Source organism: Ascidiella aspersa, chromosome 6 (assembly GCF_963924565.1).
Source record: "Ascidiella aspersa chromosome 6, kaAscAspe10.2, whole genome shotgun sequence".
In the NCBI taxonomy this organism is placed as follows: domain Eukaryota; kingdom Metazoa; phylum Chordata; class Ascidiacea; order Phlebobranchia; family Ascidiidae; genus Ascidiella; species Ascidiella aspersa.
In genome coordinates, this window is record NC_139452.1 from 19,488,289 (window position 1) to 19,505,927 (window position 17,639).

Consider the following 17,639-nt stretch of genomic DNA (forward strand, 5'->3'; position numbering starts at 1 on the left):
TGTATGATACATTAATCTAGAGCAGTGGTTCTCAACCAAAATTAGTACAATTTTTTTATCCTAATTGCAAAATGCAAGATGTTAAAGGCTTGTTCGTCAAAGTTAGAACATCGCTGTTCCGCAATTTGCAACATTGTGAGTTAACATATAGAGTTATTGGTCGACTAGTTACTTTACCGTACGTCACGTTGCTGCAAGTATGGTGCCGAACTATTTTTAACGTAGGCAACAACGTTTGAAGTGGTAAACTTTAAGACCAGTTGTATCTAAAAAACTTTGATAGAACCAGCAAATTGCTCATTAAATTGAAGTTTCCATTCTTTGATTTTAAGTTGTATACTTTTGTCGCAGTTACATTTTGTGTTGGTTGTGATTTTTATAGGTTGATCGTCCGCAAAATTTGTTTTGAATTTGCAACTGTTAGTAAGCTAAAAGTTGAGATACACTGATCAAGAGTCAATTGAAATTCAAATCAAATTAAAATTGAGATTTTATTAGATCAGTGGATACCAACGACCACAGGACAGGTTGAAATCCACTGATCTAATAAAAGCTAAATTTTTAATATTTAAAAGACATTCAACTTAACATCCAGATATCCCAATATTTAATAGAAGAAAACAAAATGCCAAACAAGACGCTTATAATTATTCAACCAAGCGGATAATTGCTTTAAAAAGTCACGGGTGTTGTTCACCTGCCATAGAATGCAGACTGGCCATTTTTTTTATTTCTTTCTAAAATAACTTTGCTGGTGATATTTTGTGTCTGTTTGCTGATTTTAGACAAAATTTCTTAAAAATTAAACAAAATGGAATGCAGTTAGGATATTAAATGGGTAAACTTTAGCTGCAAAAATTTTAGGCACTGGTCTAGAATACTACCACATTTTCGTACTGGGGTTTATATTGCTAACATTATTTGGGTAGGGGGTGAGTTTGGGTTAGGGTGGGTCAAAATGAAACAATCCATCATACTGTGGCTCTTTATTACTATTGCACGTTACGTTGTAACATGTTAAACCGCAAGCCTCTTGTTATAGCCCATAATTATGGAAGCTGAGTTAGGTAATTAGAATACAACCCGAAAGTAATGTTACGGATTGCGTAAGATCTTTGTAAGTGGCATAAATAATGCAAACATATTTGTTTAAATGTCATAACAAGTTTGATTATGCCTAAACGTTTCTACTGCGTGTCACTAAATAAAAATATCAAATCATGGCACATCGTGGGTCTAAAATCGTGAAAGCGGAATGGCGTGTTTAATTCTTCGACTTATCTGTGTGGCTCTAAAGATCTCATTATTTGTCTCCGTAATTCCCCAGTACTTTTTTCATTTGGTTAAAACAATTTATAAAAAAACAAATAAATAATTAACGTATATGTATAACCTAAAAAGCAGTTGTGCGTCTGAAATGGGTCACTAAAGAAAAGTCGCGAAGGCGCTGTGACCATTTAATTACTAATTCACGTGCTACCAGCATCGTATAAGCTTGCTGAAGCCGCATGATATGGACGATGATTTAACATCATACCAAACTGCAACGTTGTGTGCTTTTTAAAATGGAGCTACTAAACACACAACCTTGGCTAAAGGCTGGAAAATCAATAAGTATAAGGTTACGAACTCGTTACAGTAATAATTTATGATATACATAAAAAACAAAACAAATAACGGTAAGAGCAATTGGCTAGAAAATGAATCAAATAAGCAGTGAAAACAAAAATTAAACTCCAATATTTTTAAACTGAACTATATAAAAACACTGGGCAGAAATTAAGTTCGCTCCAGATTTGGTGTGGTCAATATCCAGGGTTTTTGTTTTGCGTTTGAATTTCAAACAATCTATCTGTATATCGGCTTGGTAGTCGAGTTGTTGTTGTTACCACAATACTCATCATTTCTGAGAGAAGCTGAATGAGTAAAGCATTTATTATGGCTATATAAAAAAATTTTTACAAATTTAGTTTATCTATTTTTTAGTGATTTAAATCAAATGTACATGCAAAAAAACTTTTTGTAAGAATTTTCAGATAACCATAAATTCAAATTAGTTAAAGTTTTAGGAAGTGTGTATGGTATGTGCAATTGTTTTTTTTTTTGTTTTTTTGGAAACAATAAACAAAAATTAATTACTTTTATTGAATGCAATGTAAATACCTCTTTAGAAAAACTTTACAAACAGTGTAACCAAACAAGTAAATTGGGATGAATCACTAACTCCATAAATTGTTAGTGTATACGACTCCTGGAAAATATCCCTCACACAAAAGATGCTGACGATTTCTGAACAAAAATTAAGAATAACTTGTTTTGAAACAGAAAGATTTCCACAACACAAAGTACTTTTAATTATTTTTGCAATTATCTTTAGTTTCTTTTGTTGCTGATATATTGTTTAGAAACTTTAATTTCTATAGATAACATGTGAATTTGACAGAACATCTAACAAAAAAGAGTGGATTTTAGTTAAATATTCTAGGAAATGTAGTTCAAATGTAGTTGAACCCCAGCAAAAATTGTTAATAACTTAGACGAATTAAAAAGCATTGTTATGATGTTAGATCTCAAGCTTAGATAGAAAACACTTTTAGCAGCATAGAAAAAAATTTACCAGTTGCCAAAGGGGCATGGAAATGATAACCTTTTTTTTAGGGAAATGTTTTTTACAGCAAAACAAACTGGGTGTTAGAAGCTCAAGGCAGGTACTAATCAATCAATCAATTGTGAAATGTAAGTCAAGAAGTGGTTACCTTATTTGGCAGGACTCTTATTTTATATTATTTGTGGATTTTTAATATTTGTGTAAAATAGTCTCCATGGGTTTGATTGAGCTTGTACTTTGTATCTTTGATTTTGACAAATATAATGTATAGTTTTGTTATGTATTTTACATTTAAGCACATTTTTAATTTCAAAATATCCTAGATTAAACTGTTTACTTTTTAAAGGGCATTGTTATACAGTGTTATTTTTTTTTTGCTAAAAATAAGGACAAACTCAACCATATTTCGCGCGATGGCAGGTCCACACCTTATTTTTTTAAATTTTTTTGTTTGAATATCTGAATAAGTACCATGCAAACTTAAACTTCAAAAACGGTCAAATTTCGGTATAAAAAAAAAGGTGTGCAAAAAACAATCGCACACCTCACACCCTTAACAAAAATAAATATTACATAAACCCTCTATCCTCAAGCAAACTAACTTAAAACTACGAAATTGTCCCGTTGCAACAAGGTTCTGCACACAGCTCTTCAGTCTGCAAGTAGTGCGGCTGACGGAAAAGTTAAATCTGATTTAACTTTGCCGTCAGCCGTTTCAAGCGAAAAAATCACGCCGTCTGGTGTGAATACCCCGTCGCTTGCCGTCGAACGCAAAAACGCGCACTTGCCGCCAACCGCGTCTGGTGTGAATCTTGCTTAACGCAATTTGTTTGGGTTTGGGTCAGGTGAGTTAACTAGCATTATATGTATTCTTCAGTTTGGCTTATTTGTGATCATTATGCTAATGTTTCAAACCATAATGTATGAAATTAGCATTCTACTCGCAAGACGAATATTATTGCAAATCGGGGGGTTACCCAAATAAATAAAGTCCAAGCGCGAAATGCACGCAACGGTAAATACGATTTCGGATCTGGAATGTTCCGCAATACCTTTATTGTTATTATCTCTATAGCTGGATGGTTACACAAAAATCGTGTGAAATAACGCGTAAATCGAAAAAAACGACACTGGTCTAGAGTCTCACAGCGTTGAAACAATTAATAAATCAACGCACAATATTTAGGTTAGGGTGTCGGGTACTATTTGGGTTAGATAAGAGTGTGTCAAGTATTATTATTTAATAATATTGCTTAACCCATCCAAACTCAAAGCCTAACCCAAATAATTGGCGTTGGTAAGGATTAAGGGCGTTGGTCTAAAATCCTACCACTTTATTTTACAAAACGAGTTGTTAATATTAAAATGTCTTTTTTGATTTTCTGGATGCAGGCCATTAATTATGTGATCATTTGAAACTCTGTCAGGTGAAATAATACTAAAAAGTTTAGGAACCACTGCTGTATCTAATCAGCATCTTTATTTAGAATATAGGCATCGGATCGCCACAATGCCTGAAGAAATAATCACTTTGCAGTTCGGCCAGTTTGCAAACTGTGTTGGGACACATTGGTGGAATATCCAAGAGTCCACTTTTAACAGTGGAAATTCCAGCGATTTGCAAGAAATTGATTCAAGTGTGACATTTAGAGATGTTGAAACACGAAGATCAGAGACGTGTTACACTCCAAGACTGGTTTTGATTGACTCCAAAGAAAGTTTGCCAGTCTGTAGAACTCCTAACGAGCAACATGATATATTAAGAGAAGAAGAAGGTATTGTTGGACTTTTATTGCTATTTGATGTTTTAATAGTTTATCATCATACAACTCATTCCAGGTTGTAAAGTAAGGCCTGCGCGGGGGATTTATCCCTTTATCCCCCGCGCAGTTTTCCGCCCAGCCGCGGTCATAGCCGCACAATTTAAAATCCAAAGTTTCCAATCTGGGACCCGTTATACTACAAAAAGTTAAGATTTAAAATGTCAATCGTCTCTTAGAACCCACATGATCATGATTTTGCTTTAATTAAGTGTCAGTTAAGTATTATTGTAAGAGCGATTAACATTTAATGCTAGGGTTGGAGTTTACAATTTCCTTAAATGCGATTAGTGGCTAAATAACCGTTCTTACAACGCAATGACATTCAACAAAATATGCTAAGGTATTACTCAAGGGCCAGATGGAAACTTCGGATTTTGCGTGGGGGAGACGATTTTGCAGCTTGAAATTGTGCAGCTGTAGTAACATTATTTGTAAAATTTGCACGGCTAAAGATGGGGCATTATACTGAATACCGTTAGCGCGACAATTGTTTTGCGCGTTTGAGCGATTTTTCACGACTGGCCACATTTTGCGTTGATTTTACACGATTCTCCACAGGCTCGCGTGCGACATATCATAAGCCTCTTAACGTAACTGCGCAGAACCTTTTTTCAAGGGCAATTACCTGCGTTGACATAAAAAATCAAATTTGGTATGTTGCCCTAATAAAAATTAAATTTTAATGTTTTCAACTTTGAAGATGTTTGCCGTGCTTAGCCTTTGGGTATTTAGTCCTTCTATAGTAACCAATTTTCAGTTTCAAGCGTTCGAAGAACTATGGTACCAGGATTACATAAAAAGCACATCACAAGGTATAATTCATGTTAACGATCGTGTGCGACGTTCCAAGTAAAGGCGTAAGTTTAACCAAATTAAGGCAGAGTTCGCAAAATATTGCATTTGTTTCCGCAGTTTAAATTTTAAGCAATTTATACTTTTCACTGGGTTATGGCTGTATCTGACGTTAGACGCAGCTTGGCGTTTAGTGCAAAGGTTCAGCAATTTTCACTTTTTTTAAACTTACTTTGAATAAATATCAGGCAACCTACCCAGATATCGTACAACAAACCTTCCCAACAATATTGTGACAGTGATTGATGCTAAAGCCTAAATTTAGGCAGAGTTAGCAAAGTATCGCAAACAGTAAGCAATTTATATTTTCACAGGTTATGGGCTTGTCTGACGTCGGACACAGCTTAATTTGGCGTTTAGTGCAAAGTTTTAACAATTTTTACTTTTTTTTAAACATACTTTGAATAAACATCAGGAAGCCTACACGGCATCGTACAACAAACCATGTTTAACCACGTAATACTTGACAGAGTTGAAAAAATATTGCGTTTATTGCAGCAGTATAACAGTAAGCATTTGTTTTTTCAATAAGGATTTTTCTCGCGTTTGACGCAGTCTCAATTAACAAATGTTACGGGGTTTCGTTACTTTAAAGATGTATGACATGCTTACCCAAGTGATGTGTGATATAGTCGATTATTTAGTCGTACCATTTCAAAAAATCATGCAGTATTGTAGTTTGTTTGCATGGTAAATCCAAAGGGTGCGCGTGCGACTTCTCGCATAACCTCTTAACGTTTAAGGTAAAACGTCTCCAAACATTTATAGGGCAATAACCTACGTGACCGTAAAAATCAAGTCAAGTACATTGCCTTGGTAAAATAAAATTTTATATTGCCAAATTTCTACTTTTATGTTTCATGAGGTATTACGACACTTGCACAGACAACGTACAGCAACCCTAACCGAGTATAGACGCAACATTGGACTTAGTTTGCAAAATATCGCGTTTATTGCAGCGGTTTGAACATTAAGCAAATTTACTTTTCAAACAGGATTTTCTTTCGTCGGATGCAGTATGGTACCTACCGGGATTACATATTTGCTTGAATTCGCGCAATTTGAACAATTGCTGCTACGTCTTTTTTACGTTACTTAGTTAAAATATGTGAGAAAGGTTATACAATGCTGATAGCACATGATTAGCGATTAAATTGTCACAGTGCGTTCGCGCCGTTTCTTTAGTGACCTATTTCAGACCCAAGACTGTTTTTTAAGTTATACGTTCATTTTTTTATTTTTACACTGTTTTAACCAAATACAAAAATTATTTGCGGAGACCAAAAATTAGATCTTTAGAGCTACCCAGACAAGTGACATAATTTAACACACCATTCCAATAATGGCGCTTTCATACAGGCTGTGGGGTGTCATTAGATTAGGTTAACCGATTTTAGATACACGATAAGACATGATTTGAAATTTCAATTTAGTGACATGCAGTGCAAACGTTTAGGCATAAGTAATCAGGGGCGTAGCGTGGGGGGTGTTTAGGAGTCATGACACCCCCCTTTGAAATCTCAGTAAACAATTATCACAAAACTAAAACCGTAATTGCTGCAATGTTACATCGGTAACATTTTTTTACATCGGAAACATTGCACCTGGCATTGAAAACACGTTAGCCGTAGGTGCTTATCGCCTCCAAAGCCTAATCACGCTCATTATCGTTGTTTCATTTAGCAGTCGCCTGTCACCGACTCAAGTAATCTCAAGGAGGCCTGTTAACGAATGTATATTTTATTGATAAACAACGCTCAACGACGTAGAGAAAACATGGTTGTAAGCTACCGCAAACGTCTTCAACACAGGTCCTTCTATTGAATTTTTTTTTTAACCTAAATCTCGAAAAGGCGCTTTGACCGTCGCATTTTGAAACATTGATTAAAACCCCGACAAACTATTGCCCGATAAACTGATAATAAATCGCCGTCTTAACTTCAGAAATAAGCCATGTTTATGTTTTTCTTGCATAGTTTCATCTGAATATTTTACTAATTATACCTAGTTAAAAAAGGGCGATTTTAAAGCCATGCTTCATACCATCGGCAAAATTAAACTACAAATATCACCAAATTTGTTGATAAGTAGGGATGTTCAAAGTAGAATCCCAGGGTATTCTAGAATACTAGGTTTTGAATCTAGAATAACGAATCCAGAATAGTGAATCCTAGTATATTTTTATTAAATTATTTTAATTATTTAACCTCGATTTTGTTTGGAGAAGAGATTAATCTTAATCTACCCTACAAGGCCCACAATCACAGCAAAAAATCGCTCAAACAATTTGCTAACATGTGTACATTATAATAAAAAAAAAATCTAACAACTGTCATTTGAAGCAGTTATGTAAACTGTAATATCTCAACTGTCCAGGTTGTTGCCAAAACTTATATTTTTGCCAATAGTGAGTACAATGCAACACTGCACACAGAAGTCTTAAGCAGTTTGGTCCTTTTTTTTTCAACAATTGTTGGGTCTTAGGGCTTATTTTTTTACTAGCGTGATCTGTTATGCAATCAATTAATGTTCTGCAAAGATTACAAAGTTACTATTGACTTAACGAATTCTTGACAATTACACTGCGCATAACTGCATAACCTCGCTGAATATTGGCCCAAAGTTGACCTTCAGTAACCCTATAGCCCATTTTGTGGACGGCCAGCACGTTTTACAACGTATGTTACTTTTGCAAACTTAACGCACTTAGGGAAATTGCGAACTCCCCACCTGAAATTGCACGTTGATCGCTCGCCCAATAACGCTTGATTGACACTTAATTATTAGACAAACGTTATCGCATAGACGCGGTAATTGGTCGCCTGAAAAAACGATGACACTGCACTACCACTACCAGGTTACATTTAAAGCAAGCACTGTTAATTGGTCGCCGCAGCGACAGGCAAACCTACAACACGCGTTTGTGCAATTAGGCGCAACAATCCGCGGTAAAACATTAAATTATATCCGTTCCAATTACCCAAAATAAACGGCAGAATTGGATTCGAATCCCATCTGGGTTTGAATCCAAGGATTCGATATTCTACTTTGAACATCCCTATTGTTATGCATCGTTAATTTTGCTGACAACGAAATGCAACAGTTTGTGATTGATATGTCACAGAGGCTGTTCTGACACCACAATTCCATTAGCGTTTCGCGCGCAATTAAAATCACTTGACGATCGGAAGTGAATAAGACAATCGGACTTAAATACGAGGTGTTGCAAATTTGCTATCGTAAGCTCATAATTACTAATCGCCGGTTTTAGCATCTAGAATACACGAAACGTAAAATTTTTCGGCCTCCACCCGTACCATCTAGGGGCTGTTTATCTCCCCAGACCCCCTAGGCTAGGTGATTTAGGTTACTGATCTGGTGACACAGTGGCGTATCCAGGGGGGGCGGAGTTTGCCCCCTTTTTGTGAGTAATATTATTGTTTGTTGTTCGTTTTGGTCAAGGTTTAGAAGCGGCAATATTCCTAATGTATCTGAGTCACGCGTCTTAAGCTAATGCGTTACCAAAATCTTTTTTAGGTTGGCTGATTATAGCATCAAGTGTGAATTTGACAATTAACAACGCGAAGACGAACCGTCTTTTTTTTCTCGCTAAAACATCGTAGTTAGGTGCAGCTAATGTTCCTCTCTGTTCAGATTTTTAAAAGGTGGTATAATGATGACTGGCGTGCACATTTCAAAGAAAGCTTAGTTTTTTGCCTGAAGTTAACGCTTGCATACTAATGGTTTTGGCGCACGTGTTGGCTTTGCCTCATAAAGTTTCGGTTTTGCTGGACACAAATTGGCTGTGCCTGAATATTTTTTATGACGCCATACCCGTCACTATTTTATGACGTCATTATTCATTAACGTCAGACAAAAATAGGGGAATTCCTGAAGTTAAAAATTTTGGGACCCCTCCCTTTTGATTTTCTGGATATGCCCCTGGTCGTTATCAAAATGGTATATTCAACCATACTAGTATGTTTTCCAAAATTACCAAAAAGTGTGCAATGCTCACACGAATATGACCCAGATTTAGTGTGTGGAACGTAATCATTGGGTTCATGGGCAAGCCGTTTGTGAAGTGTTAATATGTTAGATAGCATGGTCGGTTAGTAAGCCACTATCACATTGGGTTTCAACAACTGTTCCTTTTGCGACGGTTGGAGTAGGTCTATGAAGCTTGTAGCACTCGTAATCAAATACCCTGTTCCGTTTCACCATTAACCATGTAAAGAAAACGGCGATTGGTTGTTGTTTCTTGCATTATTCGTCCCACCACCCCCACCTTCGGTATTTAAATCTAATGTTTATGGAAAAGCTGCATGATTTAAAGAACAGAGCTTTCAGGTCAGGGTTCCCCACACTAATTACTGTTGATATAATTGATATGGCTGCAAAATAGACCGAAAGATTTCCAGCAAAAATCCTACTCAACACCGCTGTGCAAAAGTTCGCCTGTTGCCTGGGCTACGAGCTTCATAGACTTTCCCCAACTGTCGCGACCAATGTATCTGCTTGGCGATTTTTTTGCGAAAAATTTTTTGCTCTTGGGTTTTTTACACAGTGGCACAAGAGTTTTACTAAAAGTTTTGTTTTCACTAAAAACAAATCGTCGCCTCTTGAAGCCCGCATGATCACTATTTTGCAAGGATTATATAATATAATACCGTGCCAAAGAACCGCCGGTCTAACATTTGTCTTTGTGCGGATTTTGTTGCAGTGAACCTGTCGCGTTTATGACGTCATGATTACACTTTTCAATTAATGAATCAAGCCTAGCTTCAGTCAAACGATGTATAATAAAAATGAATGGACGCTCAAACCAGGATTGACAGAAGGCCTGAAATTTTGAACCAACAACAATAAGTTGTCCTAATTTAACTGCTGTGTCTGACGGTTTGCAAATCATTAGGTCAGTAAGCCTTCTGTCCTAATTTGGCCGCATTTATTTGAAACATTGTGGGATGAAGTAAAACCACGGGCTCTCAAGGCCTACAAACTTTGTTTATACCAACTTTAACAACGTTAATTGAAAAATTGTTCGATTTTGATGCGAATTTCTGCAATAATTTTCTGCAATACTAAAGCGTCAGGTGTAGTATAGGGCGCTTTAGTTCCAAATTGAAATTTAGGCCAAGTAACAATAAAAGTTGTGCTAGGTTTACAATAGATTGCAGGCAAAGTATTTCTACTTTTCAGCGGTACATAACATTTTAAATAGCCTTTTCCAAACATCCACAGAATACCGGTAATAAAATTTTGGTCTTGCCATTTTGGCAAAGAGAAATATAATTTACAGACAGCTTTATTATTGCACTGCTGTTAACGACTAACCGTTTTGTAAATTTGTAAGGAATTTTGACTGCTCACCAAGAACAGTTACCTCCATTGATTATTACCTTTAGTCTCGCACTAGGTACATGCTAAATATTATTTGACCTAAAATGTTAATCTCTGGCAACCCTGGCCCAAACCGTAACTTTAGCTTGTTGTTCATAGCACATTTTAGCCAAATTTTGATACAATCCTAAACTAGATCTTTTCCCTTTTGAATTTTGCCAATTTTAAAATGTGTTTTTTATTTACTCAGGTTTATTTGTCATACACTACAGTTGGGGGGTCACGCAAGTTATCGAAAACTTAAAGGGGGTCACGAGAACAAAAAGGTTGAGAACCACAACCATAGTGCCAAATTTTTACTTCTCAAAGTTTAAAAAAAACACCCAAATTTGTTTTATCTAAGCTACGTACGAACAAAAAAGTACTCAAAATAGTTTTAATTTGAACTACCTCAGACCAAAAGTGCCCAAATTAGTTTTATTGGAGCTACATATGGACAAAAAAGTACCAAAATTAGTTTCATTTGTGCAACGTATGACCAAAAATGTGTCCAAATTAGTTTTATCTGAGCTACACATATGGATAAAAAAGTGCCCAAATTATTTTGATTTAAGCTATGTGTGAAAAAATGTACTCAATATTGTTCTTTTTAAAACAGTTTAAACAATTATAAAATTGCCTTGACCATTGGGCGGTTAAATTGCACTACACTTGGGTAGGTCCGCCACACAGACTACCAAGCACAATACTCCAAATAAAAAGACTCACTGTTGTGTCTGGAAGAAACTGTTTTTTTTAAGTAAGATTATTGCGACCCTCTCGTGCTCTCCCGCGCATTTCTCTGTCACTACCTTGCAACAAAATATCCCTCGATAGGCAAATCAAACTAATAATTACAGGTTATATTTGGGATTTAGTATTAAAAACTGAACTAGTTTATGAAATATATATTTATATTTTTATGTGTTTGGCAACAATTTGTGAATCTATGCCACGTGTTTAGTGTGTAATTTACAGAACTTATTTTCCCTCAACCGCAGCTTGCATTTTAGCTGACTTGGCTCACAGTTAAAAATCAATTATACATATTTTACATTCTAGGTTTCATTTTTTCGCTTATGATTGCCTACGTACAGGCAAAAAAGTGCCGAAATTACTTTTATCCAAGCTACGTACAAAAAAAGTGCCCAAATTTATTTGAGCTACATACGGAAAAAAGGTTCCCACATTAGTTTTGTCCGAGCTATACATACAACCAAAAAAACTGCCCAAATTAGTTTTATTGAAACTATGTACGGACAAAAAAGTGCCTGATTTAGTTTTATTCCAGCTGCATACAACTAACAACATGTCCAAATAAGTTTAATTTGAGCTACGTACAGATAAAAAGTGCCCAAATTAGTTTTATTAGAGCCACAGGCGGACAAAAACAGTGCTCCAATTACTTTTATTGGATCTACAAACAACCAAAAAGTCCCTAAATTTGATTTACATAAGCTTTGTTCGACCAAAAAAGTGCCCTGCCCTAATTAGTTTGCTTTGAGCTATACATGCAAAAAAAGTACTCAAGTTACATTATGACTAGGGCCCGCAAAAGTCAATATATTAAAATATTTTAAGGAGCTTGTCTGTCCACGAATTAAAGAATAAAGTTGTTTTCAGCATCTAGGTGACTGTTTCTAAGAAGTTTATAGGTTAAAATAAAGTTAAAATTCACAATAAAGTCGTAATTTTCAATAAAGTCAAAATTTGTCAAATTATGACTTTTGACAAAGTTTTTATGTTTTTGAGAGTAGTTTTTGTAAAAATTGTTGTGGAAACATTGTAAATCAGGAACTGTGACACAATTAAACCACTTTAACCCATAAAACCAGGAAATATGTCACAATACCCACTTGGATCAGCATTAACTTTTTTTTTTTATTTTTTTTATAGTTACGCATTTAAATAATTCTTATAAAACACTTCCTCCTCTTCATAATAACTTGAAATTTTCATAAACATGGTCTTTTCAAAGATCAACAGTTTGGATCTTAAGAATAGCCTACTGGCATTCTGTAATACAAAAATGCCTAAGCAAGCTAAATCTAACGCCAGAAAACACGATGCATCAATTCAAGAAAGAACTGTAGCCTCTACAAATAAGCAATTTTATTAGATTAAAATAAAGTTAAAATTTGATAAAAATAAAAAAACATTTTTTTTTAGGTTAAGATAAAAATGGCCCTAATTATGACGCAAAGCAAACAAGTTTTTTGAAAAACGGCTTAGTGAGTAATCGTTAACTTCAGGCAAAAAAAACTAAACCAACACCATGAAATATATGTGATTGATTTTGGTAGAATCGTGTTTAGACTATTAGCAGTGCAGTTTCCTGAGTTTCATGTATGGGATCAGGGGCGTATCCAGAAATTTAAAAGGGCGAGTGCCGAATTTTTAACTTGGGGAATTCCCCTTTTTCCGTCTGACCAGGTCAGCTTGTGCGTTTTGTCCCAGGCCATCTTGTTTTATTATGGAGTGTTACTTTTTCAACATAACGCTTTTAATGAAATTGGAAACGTTGCACCCAATCAGACTTGATTGACACATGATGATTAAGGTTCTAAGTAATTGGTTGTCATCATTTAAAGCGCTACAAATGTATAAACACAGTAACTTTATCCAAACTTGCCACAGCTGTATGTCCAATAAGGCGCATCCAAAACAAATAAATTATATCGGTTCGAATTACCAGATATAACTGGCAAAAAGTGATACAAATCCAATTGGTTTGGAATCTAAGGATGCCATATTATTATACTTTGAACATCCCTACAGCTGCAGGTGACAACTTCAGGTCTTTAAAAACCTATAAATACAACTTTTAGGATTCAATACTTCCATCTCTGATAAATATAGAAAAAAATTCTAATCCTACATTGTTCCTCCTAAATCGTAAAATTGTTCCTCTTTGCTATTTAGGTAATGCCCCATGATGATCTAATCCGTTTGTTTTATTGGATACCTTTTTTTAAAATTACTGTGGACTTTTTAATTAACAATATAAATGATACAAACCAGGGAGTCGAAGCGGTACCGAACCGGAACTTTATGAACCGGTTTTAGGTATTTTTTTTAACCGTGACCGAACCGGAATTACAAACCGGAACTTTATAAACTGGTTTTGAAATAACGATGGTCCACCGGAGTTGAACCGGAACTTTTAAATTGTTCGAAAGCAAAGCCTGAACTGAACCGGATTCCGAAAAAATCCTTGAACCCAAACCGAATCTGAACCGGAAAAGTCAAAGGGTCGACTCCCTGATACAAAATAATGTTCTTCATGTACTCCTGACCTCAATTGAACCTCCGAGAAAGCAAACCCTAAAATGTCTAAAATTGATCTTTACAATTAAAATGGGTATAGTTAAAATAGGCAGTCAAATGCGTTACGATATACAAATTGGTGGAAGTTTATTGTTTATAGTTTCAGGGTATGCATGAAAAATTTCCTCAAAACGCTACTGACCAGATACATAGATGAGATTCACTGGCAAAAAAATATTTATGTGGTTAAATTACCTAACAAAACATACCGAACGAGTCTTCAAGACCGGTTTGTAAAAAGGTTGTAGACGCATGATTACACTGCCAACAGACACTTCTCCAAGCAAGCTGTAGTTTTGCACATTAGCGTAGTGACTGTGAAACTTGCGGTGTATTTGTTATAGTTTTTTTCAGAAGTTGATTTTGCACATTGTGAGTGTAAATTTTGCCAAATTCCAGATCTTCCATTTTTATAGTTTTTGTCTTTTTTATATAGATATTGCCAAAACTATCCTGATAATTAACTGATTTGTGTTCAACCGGTGGTCATTAAAACACTAAAAATGAGTGACTATTGACACCAAGACTCAAATGCAGTAGGCTTACTTCATATAAAAATACGTTGTTTGAATTAATGTGTTCCCGAAATTTTGTCAAAACAAACATTTTCAATATTTTAATTTCATAGCTCAAATTTGTCTCATTTTTAGGTCAAAAGATAATCGCCCTAGTTAAAACATAAAATGATAAAACTAACTGTTGTTTGAATCAATGTATGAAACTACCCATTGTGTATTTTATTGAGTAACTTTTATTTGATTACTTTTTTTTTACATTACAGGACGTTTAATGTGGAACGGTGAAATTGAATATCACAAAGCAAACCCTTTAGAAAATAATTATTTTCTTGAAGATTTACGGAATGGAAGATTGGATATCAACAATGGATTAGGCAGTGGAAAAAATATACAGATACCTAAAACACATCCACTTGAAAACACTGTTCAAACATGGGCAGATTTTAAAAGAACTCATTATCACCCAAACACCACCATTAGTTTAGATACAAATTTTACAGAAACGTATGATTCTTATCATAGTGGAATAAATGAAGCAAGGTATGGAAAAACATTGTCTAACATTGAAGAATTTGTCCGTTTTTTTGCTGAGGAGTGTGATACTCTTCAAGGTTTCCATATTCTTTCAGATTTGCATAATGGGTTTGGTGGAATTGCCTGTGGTGCTTTGGAATATTTAAGAGATGAATTCAAAGAAAAAACTTTTGCAACTTTTCCAGTTTTGCCGCAAAACTTATCTTACTCAAATGTATCTAAATTGCAAGAAAGCTTGGTTTCCAAAATTTTAGTGTTATCTGGTTTGTTGGAATTGTCAAGCTACACAGTTCCGATTTCATTGTGTTCTGATATTTTTAATACACAGGCAAGAATGCTTCCTCATTTAAATTATAACGCATCTTCAAATTACCACACAAGTGCAGTCATTGCAGCTCTGTTAGAGTCACTGTCGCGCCCTTATAGAACAAGACAAAGGCTTTCTAAAATTTCAAATGTTGGCATCAAAATGACTTCTGGTTCAAGAAAACTACTTGGCCTCTCATCTGCCATTCCACTGCCTTATAACCAACATTACCATAAAAGTTTGTCAGACTTTTTGCATAATTATGCAGATAGTAACTTCTGGCATTCTGTTACGCCCAATCTGGAAAATGCTGGAGAATACTTTTCTCTAAATATTCAGCTAAGTGGCATTTCATCACAAGGATTTGGTTCAGGATGGACCTCTTACCAAAATGCTGCGAGCACAACCCCAGTTTCTTTGATGAAGTTGTACATGAAGGAAAGATTTAGTAATGTTGATTGTGATGTGTCAGTTATCAAAGAACCCATTAAAGTTTCCACTCCTTTTCCTCAGATTTTTGCATCAGATGTATGTAGCGACGGCAAAATTTCTACTCTTGAACATACAATAAAGTATTCAGATAAATATACAGAACATTTATTAAACGCAAATGATGATGGTAATCCATACAGCAAACACTCAAGTATGAAAAAGACCTATGTTGAAAGCATGCCTGTGATGACCCTTCTTGAATCTTCTCCAGCCCTGAGTACACTTTTAAACCGATGTTATACACAAGGTGACAAACTAATGAAGTGGTATAAATACTACCATCGTGATCACGAAATCGAGTTTACAGAATGCCTAGAACAGCTTAAAGGATTAGAAACAGATTATGGTGGGACGTGCTCTGCCTTTTAAATAATAATTTGTCGTTGTCTTTTCTGGTAAAAATCCTTGCTGGAAATAACCGCTGTAAACAGTGTTGTGGCTCGTGGTGTTTTGTTTCATTGACCAAACCATGGTCGTGTATTCATTATCTTTGTGGCCAAGACAATAAAACTCCCTCAGAACCTGCTCAGTGTACGACAAACAGGCAATGTTTGTAGCCTAACAATATTTAAATCGCACAATGAAACAATCGATTTAAAACGCTTTTTAATACCCTATAATTACAGTCTTTGAATCCATTTTGAAATCGAAATCGCAAAACTGTAATAGTTGCTTACAGTAATTTATCAACTTCGCCCCATTTGACGTCACAAAACAATTGTATGATTTCTGTCACTTAGGGGTGCGTAAACCTTCTCCGATGAAGTTGTAAATGTTTACAATAGCGAAGGTCTGTTGAATCGTAAGTAAGCCCAAATGCCCACTTTTAACGCCTCCCTCTAAATCGTCGCTTTCTAATACATGTTTTATCTCACCTTTTTCTTCATTCGTTCCGTTAAATAAACCAATAACCAATAACTCCCCCCCCCCCCCAACAAAAAAGAAAAACAGAACGGAGTATTGATTAACTCAGTTAGGTCAGTTTTTTTTTTATTTATTATCGCCAGATATGTAAACTTTTTAAGGCATTAAACCCTCCTGACAGTAAATGCTAATATTTACACCGTAGGTCAGGCTTTTCTATTGCACGATAAGAAGACTGCATTGTTGTTTCAACTTTTTGAATTTTCTGAAGTTTTTAAGAATATGGCGTAAGCTTCTTTAAAATACTTCTATGTTGATATTAAACCTACTGTACAATTTCTACCTGGTTGGTGTTTCAGGGATTAACAAGTCGCTATATATGGAACTGAATACCAGTGTTGTAAACAAGTCAAAGAGTCAGTCACGTTATTTGTAAAATAACTTAAGTCTAAGTAAAGTCCAAGTAAAGTATTTTTGAATAAATAAATAAGAAAGCAAGGAAATTCTTGTCATAAAGAATTGTAGGCCTACTTAAATCTATTAAAATTGGGTAAACTCGTCTTATTATGAGCAATATCGTTTTTAGTATATTTACTTAAAACTACAAATAAGCCATAGATGGCAAGCAATGCGCAAAAAATTAGGATAAATAACCAAATTTTACAAAAAAATGCTTAATGAAAACAATTATTTCAACCTAAGTCATTTGTCTAAAACAGGGGTCGGCAACCGGTTTAAAACTAAAATTTTGTCGCGGACCGGCCTTAAAAACAACAATTCTCCAGTAAAGGAAATTTACAACAACTTTTTTCAATGAACTAATTAAAATGCATGCGGTTTTCGAAAATTTCCATTGTTTATAAGCAATGTTTGCATGATTTGATTCTATTGCATTTTGGGGTGGGCACGCTTGAACATCAAAAACACATTAA

At 35.1% G+C, this 17,639-nt stretch overlaps 1 protein-coding gene across 3 annotated transcripts; it reads left to right on the forward strand.

Annotated features, from left to right (window-relative positions):
* Positions 1-4,009: 4,009 nt before the first annotated feature.
* On the forward strand, positions 4,010-17,047 carry LOC146140634 (protein misato homolog 1-like). 3 transcript variants are annotated; one of them, XM_083391321.1, is made up of 3 exons: positions 4,010-4,383; positions 14,774-15,050; positions 15,140-15,250. In XM_083391321.1, exons 1-3 carry the CDS (start codon positions 4,119-4,121, stop codon positions 15,147-15,149), a joined length of 552 nt encoding a protein of 183 aa, XP_083247447.1. In that variant the 5' UTR covers positions 4,010-4,118; the 3' UTR covers positions 15,150-15,250. The 3 variants fall into 3 exon arrangements, with proteins under 3 accessions (XP_083247447.1, XP_083247445.1, XP_083247446.1); XM_083391319.1 differs by having other exon boundaries at positions 14,774-17,047; XM_083391320.1 differs by lacking the exon at positions 4,010-4,383 and having other exon boundaries at positions 14,908-15,050; positions 15,140-17,047.
* The last annotated feature ends 592 nt before the right edge of the window (positions 17,048-17,639 follow it).